This window comes from Herpailurus yagouaroundi, unplaced genomic scaffold, assembly GCF_014898765.1.
Source record: "Herpailurus yagouaroundi ecotype Mexico unplaced genomic scaffold, PumYag 214, whole genome shotgun sequence".
Classification (NCBI taxonomy): domain Eukaryota; kingdom Metazoa; phylum Chordata; class Mammalia; order Carnivora; family Felidae; genus Herpailurus; species Herpailurus yagouaroundi.
The window spans coordinates 5,214,863-5,229,891 of NW_024412445.1; the positions used below are offsets into that span (position 1 = coordinate 5,214,863).

The 15,029-nt window shown below is 46.7% G+C and overlaps 1 protein-coding gene across 1 annotated transcript in view; it reads right to left on the minus strand.

Annotated features, from left to right (window-relative positions):
• COBL (cordon-bleu WH2 repeat protein) overlaps positions 1–15,029 on the minus strand; it is a gene marked incomplete at its 3' end in the record, with an annotated part of 182,830 nt that overhangs the window by 13,652 nt on the left and 154,149 nt on the right. Inside the window, exon 11 of the mRNA XM_040455085.1 lies at positions 2,749–3,058. Coding sequence (XP_040311019.1) covers positions 2,749–3,058 — 310 coding nt within the window. The remainder of the gene's footprint in view (positions 1–2,748; positions 3,059–15,029) is intronic.

The window sequence follows — 15,029 nt, forward strand, 5'->3', positions numbered from 1 at the left end:
GAGGGTTAACAACAGCATCCCTAGGGGCCAGAAGGAAAAATGTCTGATGAACTTCAGATGTAGAGCTCAGGGAACGCAATCTCCGTGCACACTCACAGAACACACCTGAGGATTACTGTAGAAAGAGACTTTTTTGAACGTTAAACGGACTAAGAAGGAAACACCGTAATTGTTCTCTGCTCTCACAGATGCACACAGCACAGGCTAACGTGCCTTTGTGTGCAGGGGGGGCGGGGGAAGGTGAGGGGGAAGAACAAGCAAGGGCCGCATTCTAGTTTTCTGGCCAGTGAAATACGCACTTGGCCTTGGAATTGTCCTTAAGTCTGACGAGCTACACGTTAAAATTATTAGAGAGTGTAATTAACAAATGGGAAAATGCTCGTGATACGTCCTTGGGCGAACAATGTATCAAAATAAATTATTATTGACAATTACATTAACCAGATAAAGATCTGCGTGTTCGCATGGACTGGGCTGGACCAAAATGTGGCAAACACAAAGGCATTCGTTTCTTTTGGGGGTCGGCTTACGGGCTGACGTTCTTGGTCTCATTCTTGTTAATATTTCCATAACATCGTTTGTGTGGACTGGCTCTTAAAATTATCTAAAGGGTGAAAAAACTGATGGGCCTTTCTGGGCAAGACTGAAGAGAATTAACCTGCCTTTCTGGGCAAGACTGAAGAAAACAAAGACAGTGGGTGCTGGGGTGGGGGGAGGGACATGGCAGGACCAAAAATCCAGCTAAGAAAGGAACGGAACGCAGGGGGCAGGTGGTATACAAGGAAACCAGGGTAGAGCGAGGAGTCAGGGGAAAAAATAGATTTCCTCCTTCACATCACACCCGAAAATAAACCCAGGTTGTTGAGAAGCCCAGATACGAGAAAGCAACACTAAACTTTCATGAGAAATTCAGCTCATCTTTAGTCCTTCAGGGTGTGGGAAGGGGCTCTCAAATATGCAGAGGAATTTCCGCGTTCAGGGAAAAAGGGGAGAAATCTGACATTATTAAAATTAAAAAGCAATTTTTCTGCAACGAAGGAACACAGAGTTACATGCAAACCACGGTCTTGAAGACTCTCCGTGGGTAGTCAAGAACCGATTTAACAGATTAAGAAGAAATGGATGAACGTTTAGTTTTTTTTAACTTATTTACTTTTTTTAATGTTTACTTATCTTGGGAGAGAGAGTGAACAGGGCAGGGGCAGAGAGAGAGAGAGGGAGAGAGAGAATCCCAAGCAGGCTCCACACTGTCAGCACAGAGCCTGATGTGGAGCTTGCACTTATGAGGCGTGAGATCATGGCCTGAGCTGAAACCAAGATGCTTAATTGACTAAGCCACCCAGGCGCCCCTGAATTTTTTTTTTTAAAGTAACATCCCAGTTTTTTTTTTAAAGAACAGTCTATGAAAAGACAATTCCTACACTAATGCACACATCACAAGATGCTCATTCTTACTGATCAGAGAATTGTAAATTAAAAAGCACGTGAAATGCCATTTGAACCCGTAGGACTGGCGAACATACGAGGTCTGCTGATGGCATGGGCCAGTGCAGGTGAGGAGTGCCAGGCCATTAGAGACCACTGGAGGGTGTGTAAGCCAATCACGGTGGAGAACAACTGGCCAATAGTCCATGGTTGAAGATGACTTTTCTGAACGTCTAGTAACTTCTCTTCTAGAAAGCTCTCTACATGTAAACAGGAACATATGTATACCTGCCTCACTGTTTCCAGTGGGTGGAAAACCAGAATGACCTCAGTGCCCATTAGTTAAGTTTAAAAGAAAAATAAGGGGTCCCCAGGTGGTTCAGTAGGTCGAGGTGTGACTCCTGATTTTGGTTCAGGTCATGGGATCGAGCCCCGTGTCAGGCTCCATGCCCCCCACACCTCACTCGTGAGCTCTCTTTCCTTCTCTAACATAAAAAAAAAAAAAAAAACCAAACAATTTTTTTTAATTAAAAAAAGGAAAATAAATGAACTAATAAGACATGTATCCTCATGGATCAATCTTTAAAACTTGATGGAAAAAAGGGCACTGAGGGGCGCCTGGGTGGCTCAGTCGGTTAAGCGGCTGACTTCGACTCAGGTCATGATCTCGCGGTCCGTGAGTTCAAGCCCGCGTCGGGCTCTGTGCTGACAGCTCAGAGCCTGGAGCCTGTTTCAGATTCTCTGTCTCCCTCTCTCTGACCCTCCCCCGTTCATGCTCTGTCTCTCTCTGTCTCAAAAATAAATAAACGTTAAAAAAAAAATTAAAAAAAAAAGAAAAGAAAAAGGGCACTGAGATTATGGTCCCATTTATATAAAAGGAAAAACAAACTAGCCCATGTTAGGTATTACAGTAAGACCTTGGTCTGCAAGCATAATTTATTCCCAGAACATGCTTGTCATCCAAAGCACTCGTACATCAAGGCGCATTTCAAGAACCATTGGCTCAGGCGTGACCACATTGGGCGTCACGTGCGACTTGTGTTGCAAGGCATCGCTCGTTCATCAAGTCAAAATTGACTAGAAATATTTGCTTGTGTGGAACCCTCGCAGAACGAGTTACTCGCAAGCCAAGGTTTTACCGTACTTCTAAACCCCCGCGTGTCTAGAAAGAGCGTGAACACACGGCTGTGGATCGCACCCCCAAATCAGGGAGTGGCAGCTGCGGAGGGTACCCGGCATGCATTTGTCGGGTCACCACGACCCGCAGACCTTCCTCCTCGAGTCCAGGATGGGCCCTCCCTCTCCAGCTGTCCCGTGACTCACCTCGAGTGCCGTTGCCCAGAGCTGTTCCTCTCCCGCGTGGGGCTCTTCCGGGGACCCAGTTCTGGGGTCCCAGCCAGGTCCTGGTCGCTGCCGTCTTCCTGGTCCGTGGCCCACTTATCTTTGGATTTCACGCTGTCGTGCTGGGAATCCAGGGACACGATGTCTGACGGGGAGCTCACCACTCCTGAGTCTTCGGTTGTGTCCTCGGAGGCAAAACAGCTGCCGAGAGACACGGTCTCCTCGGCCTCGGACGGCACCGGTGGGGCCCCGTCCGTGCCACGGGGACTGCCGGGCCCCAGGGGCAGGCTCACTGGACAAAACACGGCAAGGACACGTCAGCCGGCACGTCTCCACACGGCCGAGCGCATGTGAACACCAACCCGCCTGACTCCCCTGGACGGTGGAATTCAGGGGGCTGGGAGCACAGGAAGACCCGATCGGGCCTCACAGCTTCCTCCAGAAGCGCCTTATGACTCGGAGGGAGCCGGGTGCCGGTACGTGATCGAGAGCAAAACTTGCCCTCAAACGTCAGCACGTTCCGGATCAGCCTTTTGGCTTTTTACCCGCGTGTGTGACTGCGGGCAGACGCGTTTAAAAATTCCGACAAATGACACAGCGTTTGCCATGCTTTCCAGCCTGACCCTTGCTTCCGCTGAAGTTGTTCTGAAGTGAGTTCTTCCCCCAAGACCATCCAGACATAAACAAAATGAGAAGTAAATAATACTGTGTGGGAGCTTCTGACAAACGTTCCACAGGAACATTCAGAATCCGCCCTACAGGGTCAAACTTCATGCCTCGTCGGCATCTGGCTCCCCCTTCATTTTTATCTAATTTGTTTCCTCCCCTTCGTTTTTTTTTTTACATGCGAGCAGGGAGCTCTGTTCCGAACAAGAGGGGATCCTGGAAGATTACCTCCAAGACCAATGAGAAGGAACCAGAACACAAATGGCTCTGGTTGGGGTTCTCTTGTTCCTGAGCACTAAGTGAGATTTACTGCAGCAGGAAGAACGAGAGGCAGAGATTTGCAACGATCAGAGCGAGGGTTACACTGAAATAGTAATGACGGGGAACACTGTAGCCATCTGGCACAACATCCAAGCAAGCCCTTCAAAGATACATTAACTACGGAAGTACAGCGAGCCTCCGGGTTCCCTAAGGTCACCGAACGCTCCATGCCTGCAGGACAGGAGGACATCACCCTGGACCAGCTACACACCAGACGTGTTTACTTCGAATTTAATGTAGAAACAGATTTTAAACCTCAAGACATCCGATCTCAGCCCTGCTCCCGGCGGTCCAGGAAGCAAGGACCGCGCTGTGCTGCGGTTTCCGGCTGTCTTGTCGTAAAACCGTTTCTCCAGTACGTCGTTGCTGGATTGCTACAGTGAATTAAGGCCGTAGGGGTGCCCAGGGCTCACTGCACGTGATCACGACCTGGAGTCCCGTGACGGCCTCACAGGGACATGCTTTTAACAGGACAGCAGACTTTGCAACGTAGAATTAATGAACCCAAAAGAGCGCCAAGGAGAGCGTTCCTCCAGGGGCTGGCTTATTTGAGATCCCGAACAATGAAATAAACAAAAGAACAAAATTACATATATATAAAAAAAAAAAACAAAACAAAAAAACCCCAAAACACAGACATTTCACAACAGAGCTCGAAAGGAAAGACCAGAGCACAAAGGAGGAATTGTTTAGAGGCACAAATGCGCGAGGCGATGTGTCCGAACCGCACGCAGCGAGCGCTGTTAACAATACCCGCCTTCTTTCAGTGTTTTTCCTCGGTGCCATCTGCTAATGTCAACTCGAGGTGTGTCCGCACAGGTGGAGTGGGGCTGGCTGGTCAGAGGGAGGTGTCAGCATGCAGCAGGGTCCCAAACAGGTGGCTCGGTCCAGTCCCGGTCCCCCTCTTCCCACCCCAGGGGTCACCCAAGTGTGAAGTAACCCCAAAGAAGCCTCCGGGACCGCCTGCGGCTAGGGGGTCCTCCTGGCACACTCGTGTCCTGGACACTTGGAATACATCCCTGGCGGACGGGGGACGCCAAGCCCTCCCCATCCCCTTTCTCTCCAGTTATGCGATCCAGAATGCTGGCCTGGGCTTGCTTTACACCCTACAGACGTTTGGGAGCAAAAAAAGCAAGTAGAAAGTCACTGCTCTAAATTGAGCCAACTGCAAACCTAAGTCGACAAGGTGTGAGGAGTCTATATTCGGCGTGTATGTGTGAAACCATTTTAACAATATACGGTAAAGACTGCCATTTCCGGAGCTCCCCTCCTGCCCGGGCAAGTCCCTTCTAATGGATCACCTTCCCAGGGCCAGAGTAACTGCATCCTTGAACCCACCGGACAGGTGTTCGGTGAGGGTCCACCCATGCGCCGCCCCCGGGGTTCAGGGAGCAGGTAAGGGCGGCCACACTGTCAGGAAGGTGGTCACCCAGGCACGGGAGGAACAAGTGCATAAAGGCCCAGGGAGAAGGGACCCACCTCAGGGGACTGGCCAAGGAGAGATCAGCAAACAACTTCCTGAAACATTGCTGGGGGAGCCATCAAATCCGGCCCCGATCTGGAGATAGGAAGGAACATTCCTGTGAGGCTCCAACCTGGCTCGGTGTGGTTTTCATGTCTGTCTGCAGTCAACCCCATCGGTCTGAGAATCTTCGCTTAGAATCGGACATCACCACCTCCCTCGCCCTGCCCCAGCTTTGAGTCTCCTCTGGGCTGGTTCCTACTGTTAGCCCTGTGAGCTGTAACACGTTTTGACCATTTCTGAGTAAGATAATGGTGCAGGAGAATTTTTTTTTTTCCTTTATCAATTCTAAACAGAAGCCCAAAACATAGAAGAAAAGCTTGGAGCGGCTTTGGCTGTTATTTATGGGGCTGTCTAGATCCTTCTGTGCACCCCTCACCTCCCTCATTTAGCCCCTGGTTCCATGAAGCCAGTGGTCCTGGGGACCCCAACTTGAAATCCAGGGACAGCCCAAGAAGGGCTGGGTTAAGAGCCCGAATCCCACATCCAGGTCCAAGTTCTACTCTAAACTCGGAACAGCCTTTTCCCCTTTCTGTAAAATAAGCATGTGGGTTCTGAGGAGCTCTAAAATCCCTTCTAGGTACAGAGTACTACTGTTCTCTGAAATTCCAAATTTAAATGTAAGATGCAAACGTTCTTTGGACAGTTGACTAGTGACTAGGAATTGTAAAAGGGATGCGTCATTGTCTACGTCCTTTCTGCTGCCTTCCATCGGCCCTAAAAGTATAGCTCGTGATTTTTGAGCTAATAAATTTACTGGCAAGTCTGCTCTTCTCTCAAGGCGTGAACAACCTTTTTGACCTAAAAAGTTACCACTGCAAGATTTTTGCAAATGTGAAAACCACACTTAATTTGTCTTTAGCAGAAGCCTAATATAAATTCTTGATTAAATTCTCTTCTAAATGAATGGCCATAGAGCCTGAGTAAGGAATACTAACCCCTTCACTGTCCTCCACCTAAATTTTATAATCCTGTGGTTCAAATGCCCTTCTGTCTCAATGAGAGCTTCCAGAAATTTCTCTAGCTAAGGTGTAAAGAAGAAAATGCTAACTTACGGCTTCCAGTTCCTCAAGGTGAACACCATCATGTTCCATTCAGTACCCACGTCATTGAGTTTTTCATTTACAAAGTCACCAAAAAAATTCCAAACACGAAACATAAGGATCTTCCAAGGACTCTTGTAATGGATTCAGTTTTGAGTGATTTTATTGAATGTAAGTGCAAGGTCTTGTACCCTAAATCGTGGTCTCTTGCTAGTCATGACTAAGGGAGATTCCCCAAGGGTCACTTTCACCACATTGATGTGGACCAAAGACAATGTCTCACAGAAAGGATTCTTTTTCCCCTCTCACTGATGCCTATGATTTCCGCACACTATTGATAGCCAATAACCGATGCTCATCTTTCATCCCGACTACTTTGGTTTAATTCCCTATGTTCTAAGAACTAAGAAAAAAGGGAAGAAACAGGGGAGATACTGGAAAAGTGCTCTTGAATCAGTAGTGCAAACTGACACGTGTTTGCCGATAGTTTCTGTCATATACATCCGCAAATAATTTTGAACCACCATGTCCCCCTAAACATTTTTCACTGACACGCGAAAATTTCCATCTTGAGTTGATGGGCTGCACCAGATGTAGTTTCTACTGTACTGTAAATAGCAATACTTTAAAAAGAGTTGTATCATTTTTCAATGTAATCATGGGCCCCTCAAAGGTACTGCACAATGCAGGTAACAGTACAGCCAGTTCACGATAGAGGATCACTACACACACACACACACACACACACACACACACACACACACACACACAATTTTCTTCAAGAAGGCAGGATAATGAAGACTTTGAAAGCACTAATGGATCTAAAATAGATTCTCTGGAATCTGAATTCTCTTAAGAGTCAATGATGTAATCAATGCATACTTCTCCAGAGCCTGAGACATACGTTTAATCCTAGAATCCCAATACACCCAGGAAAATGGGCAGGGAAAACTTCCATTTCCACCACTGAAAGGCAGGACTGGATTCCAGTCACTGTTCTATTAAGACATATATAGACAACAGCTGCTGTTTTTGTCTGTCCAGCACTGTCCCCCTCCCTGTTAGTGCTAAATGAATTCCTGCTTCCTGTGGCCAACCTATTTCTCAACATCTGGGTGAGTCTAACAACTGCCCCTAACTACCCTGGGCCCTGGGGGATGGGCGTGAGAGGAACCAAAATCTGGCCAATTTAAACCGTGCACACAATGGTAGACCAAAGGAGGGCACGTGTGCTCAGCTGGACAAATCAAGGCCTGCCTCTGGACCTTCCCACCAGAGCTCCTGGGGAAGCTGGTCTCACTGGCCTGGAGTCAATGGAATGGCAGAGTCTTGGATAAATAGCCATTTGGATGAGCACATGGAGAGAACTTGTTCAGGGATGGGGGAAAACACAGTCCTAAGACAGTAATTGGGTACCTGGACTCTGCCATGACCATAATGAGGATTCATCTCTTAAAATTCCCAGTCATGTGAGCCAAAAAACTCCCACAAAAACCCACTTCCCTTAACCAGTTCAAGACATGTTTCTTTCTTTTGGAACTAAAGACTCCTATCTAATCAATAGGTAAACTACCCTGATATTTTCATCAGTATACCTATAATATGTATTAAATATGAATGCCATAATGTCAAAATATTTATTATAAATATTAGATATGTTCATATGTTTATTAATGTTAACTAGAAATACAAAAAATATATAATTATGATTAATGATTTAATGTTATATAATTATGGTTATGATTCAACATAATCTATGTTAAATATTATACACTAAATATATATAATAAATTATGATGTAAGATTATTAGTATATACATATAAAATGCAAATTAAAAATATGTAACTATTTTACATTATGTTTCTATTATAGGAACTTTTATGAAATGCAACAGTTGTATTATCACACCCTTCCCTTTTCTAGATTTATTTTCCATTATTTGGATTATATATTTGAGTAGTTGTATTGTCAGAACAATCTAATTTGGATCCAGTTACTCTCTAAGCCCTCTTGTGTCTGAAGATTGTCTTCATCTAATCCATATCCTTGACGATCAGTATGGCTAAATCCAAGCAAGATTCAGATCACAATCTTTTTTCAAGATTCTATTCTTGGTTCCTTCTTTCCTGGCATCCTGCCTCACACATGAGAATCTGTATGCTAACATGGTTCTTTCCAACTCTATATAATCTTATCTCTTGAAGCTGGCAAGAGTTTCCTCTTTATCTGTGAATATCAAAGATTTCACCAAAATTTGTCTGTGTATTTAATTTCTAAGAGGTTTTGGATGTCCTTTTATTCATTTATTTTTCATTAATTCCCTGCTCTTGTTTTATGTATGTGATAATCCGTTACAATTCTCTGAGGCAAACACAAAAAATATTTAAAGTTCTATTTTGTTTCCTAAATAAACCCTACTTCCTTTGGGGTTCCTCTGATCAGTTCATTGTTCCTCTTTCATGCATTAAGAAAAAAAAAAGATTGTTTAGTGATTCTTGACTATTTTCATGTGTTTAAATGAGGGTGTCAATAATGATAAGAAGTGGATTTCTTTCATACATGGGAATAGCACGGTTTCCTTAGGATACAACAGAAAGCCCTATGACAGATTGGGCTAAGGGGAGATCCACAGGGCAGAGAGGGAAGTCACCTTCTCAAAAGGACTCCATTGGGATGAGGTATCTCATTTCTCCAAGCAGCCATAATGGTTGACCATCCTTCAATTAAGCTCAGTCATCTTAAAACTAAAGTTTCATTGTGCCGTCATGTGCCTGTTTCAGCAAATAGCTACACAGGATTCTTTATGCTGATGTCTGGCTATGAGAGTCACCTAAAACATTAGACCATTGGCTAATTACTACCAGATAGTATAGTCCAACACTGATGTTTGGAAATCATATAATGGTAGTTGGGTGTAGCCATTCCGCAATGTTGTAATGGATACTATTTAGCTGCCTCCAATTTAATCCAACGCCCTCTGCAGCGTGGTTATCATGACTCCTCTTTTGCAAATTATAAAAGGAGCCCCAGCCAAGAAATTATTTCATCTATCCCTGAGGGTATGTGTTGCAGAAACTTACTCTGCCAGGCCCATTAAAGTAGCAAGTCCATTCAAAATCACACAAAATCATGTGTTAGGCAAGAGTCAAATTAGGGGTCTTTCGCCACATAATGAATTTCACTGAGAATACCTACATTTAAGCTTTTCTAAGTGACAAGATTTTCTTCCATGTTCTATGGAAAAAATCTTGATTCTATTTGTCCAGGGACTTCAGTATATTCTAAAAGACTTTTGAGAAAAAAGCTCGGGCTGTTGGTACATATATATTTCTGGGGCCTCAGTCTGAAAAAGCATGTACTTTATACTGGCAAGAACAAAGCTGATGCTTTGCTTTTCGCCATCAAAATAGAAACCCTGTCTCCAGGTAGTCTAGAGTATTCAAGCACATGAATTGTATTTAATCAACACCTCAGAAAATCTGACGTTCAGGGACTTGCCAAGTTGCCAAGGGACTCAATTTCGAATTGACTATGAGTCAGATCTGGCACGAAGCAAAGGTGAGTCACGTGCCATTTTGGATAGGCAATCTAAGAAAAATACCGTCCGTTTCCTCCGCTAATTTCTCCCACGTTCCATCCCTTATCACTAGACCCTACAGAACAAAATGTGTGATCTACTTTGGCTTAGCTTTCCAAAAAGCTCTGTTCAGCCACTGCTCCTGATCCAAAGTTGGCATCAAAGTGACCCAATGAAGAATATTTTTGCAGTACTATAGAGAGCTGTTGTTAGCACCCACGATAGTACTCAGTGTCTTTCGTAAGAGCAACCATTTTAGTTTGTCCTGCAATTCAGATCATCCTTTCTCCCTCTTTTGATTAAATGAACGTGTGCCCTTTGACTCCGTGTTCTCCCTTATCTTCCTTTGGTTGTAGCAAAATGTGGAAGTTGGTGGGCACAGACCATATTGTCACTGCAATAAAACATCCCAGGAGGTGTTTTTAAGAAAAGCTAAACAGCAAAAGAAAACTTTTTCCTTTTTTTTTTGTCCCTTTCTCTAATGCGTGTCAGATTACAATGTTCTTTCTTGGTCAGTCTGTCCTTCCGTATCCTTATTGATGGTTTCTGAAGTTTTACCACCTGTAACACCTACCAAGCATATGAGTGCTCCTGGCTGATGGGTGTAAGGATATCTTTTTTCCTTCGCACCTTGGTGCCCTCACGCCTAGGGAGACCTGAGGAACCCCAGCAACATGCCTTCGTTGCACTGGTAGCTGGCTGGGTTCACTAAGACGCTAAGGTTTTTCAGTGGAATCGAGGCTCCTGCTAACGTTTCTTCCCCACTCGGGACTGTCCTCCCTGCAAAGAGTGACTTTCTGAATTTTTCTCCCTGTGCCTTCCTTCCACCCCTCCGATTCGTGGACAGGGTCTCTCTCTTGAGGGTCTGTGCGCAGGTGGCCCAGTGTGGTCTGTGGGCTCCAGGGCAGGACCGTGGGAACAGAGCCCAGGCCCTCTCAGCTGTCTTTGCTTTTCTATTCTGTGCCTTCATTCTCATTTTCAGGCCAACACGATTTCATTTACTCTCTTGCAAGAGCAGCTATACATTTAAAATGGTCACTACGTGGGGCGCCTGGACGGCTCCGTCGGTTAAGCATCCGACTCTTGATTTCATCTCAGGTCATGATCTCAGGGTTTGTGGGATCGAGCCCCGAGTCAGGCTCTGTGCTGACATCGAGGAGCCTATTTGGGATTCTCTCTCTGCCTCTTTCTCTGCCCCTCCCCTTCTTGCTCTCTCTCTCTCTCTCTCTCTCTCTCTCTCTCTCAAGAAACATTACAAAAAAGTGATCACTACGTAAGATCTAGCATTTTGAGATGCTCTGTAGCAGAAAGGGGTTTCTGACCCACCATACTGCTGGCAACGTAAGGAATCTCAACTTACTTTAACGTAGAATGGGTTTCCCACCCACGCTTCTTGTCTCAGCTGTGTCGCCAGGTTATCCAAGCGCAAAACGTTTCCTCCCTTCAGGGCAGACAACTCAGGCATGGTGGGGAGAACGGCCACAGGCAGCCGGAGAAGCCGGAGGGGCACCCTTGCAGAGTCGGATCGAGGAAGCTTCCACCAGGAGAAGCAACTGAATATCCGACCGCAGGGCTGACCACCACCTGCGTTTCCATCGGATGCGTTTCCTCCCTCGAGTTCTCAGAAGAGGACTTCTCTTTCTTCTTCAAAGTCTTCCTCCCTCCGGGGTTCCTCAGGTCCCCCCTCCTCCACGCCCTTGGAGATCTGCAGCTGTCCCCGCTCCGATGCCTCCCCCTGGCCTTGCAATGCCCATAGCATCGTCGCTGAAGCCCTGGCACTGTGTCTCCCCAGCTTGGAGGCACCCTCTCCAGGAATGCAGGCAAGAGTCCTCTCTCTGAGGCCGCAGTGAAGACGCCACGAGACGGCACATGTAAAGGGGTCAGCGGGGCACAGAGTCAAGGCTCAGTAGTGGCAGCCGTGATTACCATTAGTAGGTGCTGGACCTCACTGGGCTGTTGGCCGCCAAGCATCCAAATCCCCTGGAAACTATGGTTCTTGTGGTTGGCTTGCACCAGAGTCCACTGGAGGGCTTGTTAGAATAGATTGCAGAGCGACCCTTCCATGCAAGATTCTGATTCAGAGGGTGTCAGGTGTCCCCCGCCTCAACCTGCACCTGCTCACATGTTCCAAGTGATGCTGAGGCTCCTGGTCCAGGTCTACACTTGGGGAGCTTTCTCCAGCTCCTCTAGGGTCCCCTGGCCAGCTTGTGCTTCTCCCCTTGCTAAGCTGCAGCTGAGAACAGTCCATACCTAAGCCAGGTGGCTTCCTCCCTCTGCCTCCTAAAACCTCTTCACTGCTGTGTTTCAAAGGCACTGGAGGTAATGAATGGACCCGCTAAAAAACTCCTGGTCAATCCGTGATCTCAAGATGCAGGGGCATTTTTCTCCACAGAAGGCTCTCCATGAAGTGAAAAGTGACATCTTCTTCAAAACGGAAGGGCAGGGGGTGCCTGGGTGGCTCAGCTGGTTAAGTGTCCAACGCTTGGATTTCAGCTCAGGTCATGATCTCACAGCTCACGGGATTGAGTCCCACGTCAGGCTCTGCGCTGACAGTGCAGAGCCTGTTTGGGATTCTCTCTCCTTCTCTCTCTGCCCCTTCCCCTGCTCATGCTCTCTCTCTCTCTTTCTTTCTCAAAATAAATGAATAAACTTTTAAAAATAAACCAGCAGGACGGAATAAACTTTCAGAATTACGTTAGAGCGTTTTCAGAAGACGTACAAACACAAAACACATCCCAAGTGGTTGTAGAATATGCCCACGACACAAAAAAGAAGAAATCACACTGGGGAAGGGTGCGGACTTGGTGGGAGAAGGAAAGGTGAGAGGGGCTGTGGCTCCTGGAGTCTTGATTTGGGGCAGGAGGTACCGAACAGGCAGAGTGGAAGGAAAATGGGGTCCTGAACCACCTGGAAATACGATGCCAGACAGAGAAGCAAGACTCTGAAGTCATATGTGTCACAAAGGCTGTCACAGACCTTGTGAGAGTCACCTTGACAAGGTACCTGGGAAAGAAGCCTCACCAGCGACAGAGTGAAAGCACGGGTCCCCAAGGATCGCATCTCACATTTCTGCATCACTACCTGTGGTCAATGTCAGCTCCGTCGCTTGCTTAGCTGGCTAATTTGGTTATTTCTACCTTACCGATTATTTGTATAAATTGTCTGATGTTTGGGACTGACTGAATGGGACAGACAGTAAAAAACATGGCTTACTCACACGGTTACCTGGGTCTGGACTAGTGCAGAAAACCACATTTTTCATATTGAGAAGACACACTAGCAGGGAATATCAAGGTAATTTCCCTACAATAATTTTCAGAAATCATAACATGCTAACATGCCATCAAAAGGCAATACAGGAAAGTTAAGTGACTCTTAACCATGCTTGTATGTTGTGTTTTTCACACACACACACACACACACACACACACACACACACACACGGCAAAACCACCACCTAAAGGCCACTTGAATACAGTAGAGAGTGGTTAGTATAAAAATAATGAGCAGTAACAGTGCCCTCTTTCCCTAGAGGCCCTCTCCCCAGAGTCCAGCCCATCTTGGGGAAGCGCATCTGCTTATAACGATGACACGATCATCATCGGTGCCTGTCATTTTAGGAAACTTGCATACAACTGTTTTCATCCTTGGCCGAAGTTAACAGACCGCACAGCCAGTAAATCAGACATTTCACACACAAACCACCTGTCTCACTCACAATTATGGTGGCCCCCAATAACTTGGCTTTGTGCCAGAAAGCACTCATCACAGCAGAACCCACTGGTACCCAAAAGAACCTCCCTGCAGATGCCAGGCTCCAGCCTCAGTTGTCAGGATCTGCTGCAAGGATTCCAAGCTGGATGTCGTCCCTGTGGGAAGGGAGGGACCCATCTCATCCTCCAGCCCGCTTATGCTTAGAGATACTCTCCCCACAACTGCACCTTACCAGACTTTTTCTATTGGGATTCTTTTGAGTTTTAAAATAAAAGTTTTGTTTTTCCCCCTGGGGTATAGAAAGGGAGACTCCAACAATTGGAAAGAGAATAGCCACTCATCCCCAAGATGACTTCACAGTTGGTCACTTTTTCTTGTAGTCTTTGTTTCTTAAGACTTTCTTTTTGATAAATCTCTAACAAAATGCCTTAAATGTGTGAAGAAAAGCAGATATGTCACCCTATTGATGTACTTCCTTTACACTCAACTGACTGAACAAGCTACTTCTCTCCTACGCCTTTTATATCTGTTCAAACAATTATGGTACTGATTCAACTGTGGCCTTGAGCAAATCCAGGTGACAGGGAAGGGTCTGGAGGCAAACATACCTGGGGAGCACTGCAGGCCATGAGCCTTTGCAGACACCCATCTGTGCCCAGCCTGAAGAGTTCAGCAGCAAAGAGACAGCGTCTTCTGGCCCAACGGCGTCTCTGTCCATCTGGTGGGGCTTAGCTTCGCCTCCCCTTTGGGATGGTTGCTGTTCCAGGCTGGGACTCCATGGAGACCCCAGGCTCCTATTCCAGTCCGGGCTTCACTCCTGCCTCCAGCATTCACTGTTCTCAGTGGATCACCCCTCACAGCAGCTGGCGGATGGGGGAATGTCACTAATGGTCCCATGGGTGACCACATCCCAGAGAGGTGGCGGGGGGGGGGGCTGGTGAAAAAGTGGGAGCTCCTTTGCAACTCTCCAGACTACCTGCTTTTGCTCTGTGCTCAGGAACAAATCCATCCTGACAGACAGCCTGAGATGACTGTCATTAATTTGCCATTTTTTCTAGTTCTGGGAGATCACCCTTGGCCTGTCCTCCGGGTCCCCTCTGGGGGCTCAGATGGATCCTCCTCCCTTTGGTTCTCTTGGGCCTTTATTTGTACTTTTCATCTTACGCCTCCAAGAGAGCAAGCCCTGGGCCTTCCGTGTCTGATGCAATGGAGGTGCTTCGTCCCAGTTTGCATCCTACAAATTCTCCGTGGACATTGCCTTCCTGACGGGCACCTGCCTCAACATGGCTGGAAGCGGCCTCCAGCCGATCTCGCCTTGGCATGTACATGACACTGTGGTGTGCCTGAGCGCTGTGCCATCCAGGCTGCTCAGGCTGGCAGTCACGCGTCTTCGTGGGTCATATCTCCCGCGTGATGCTC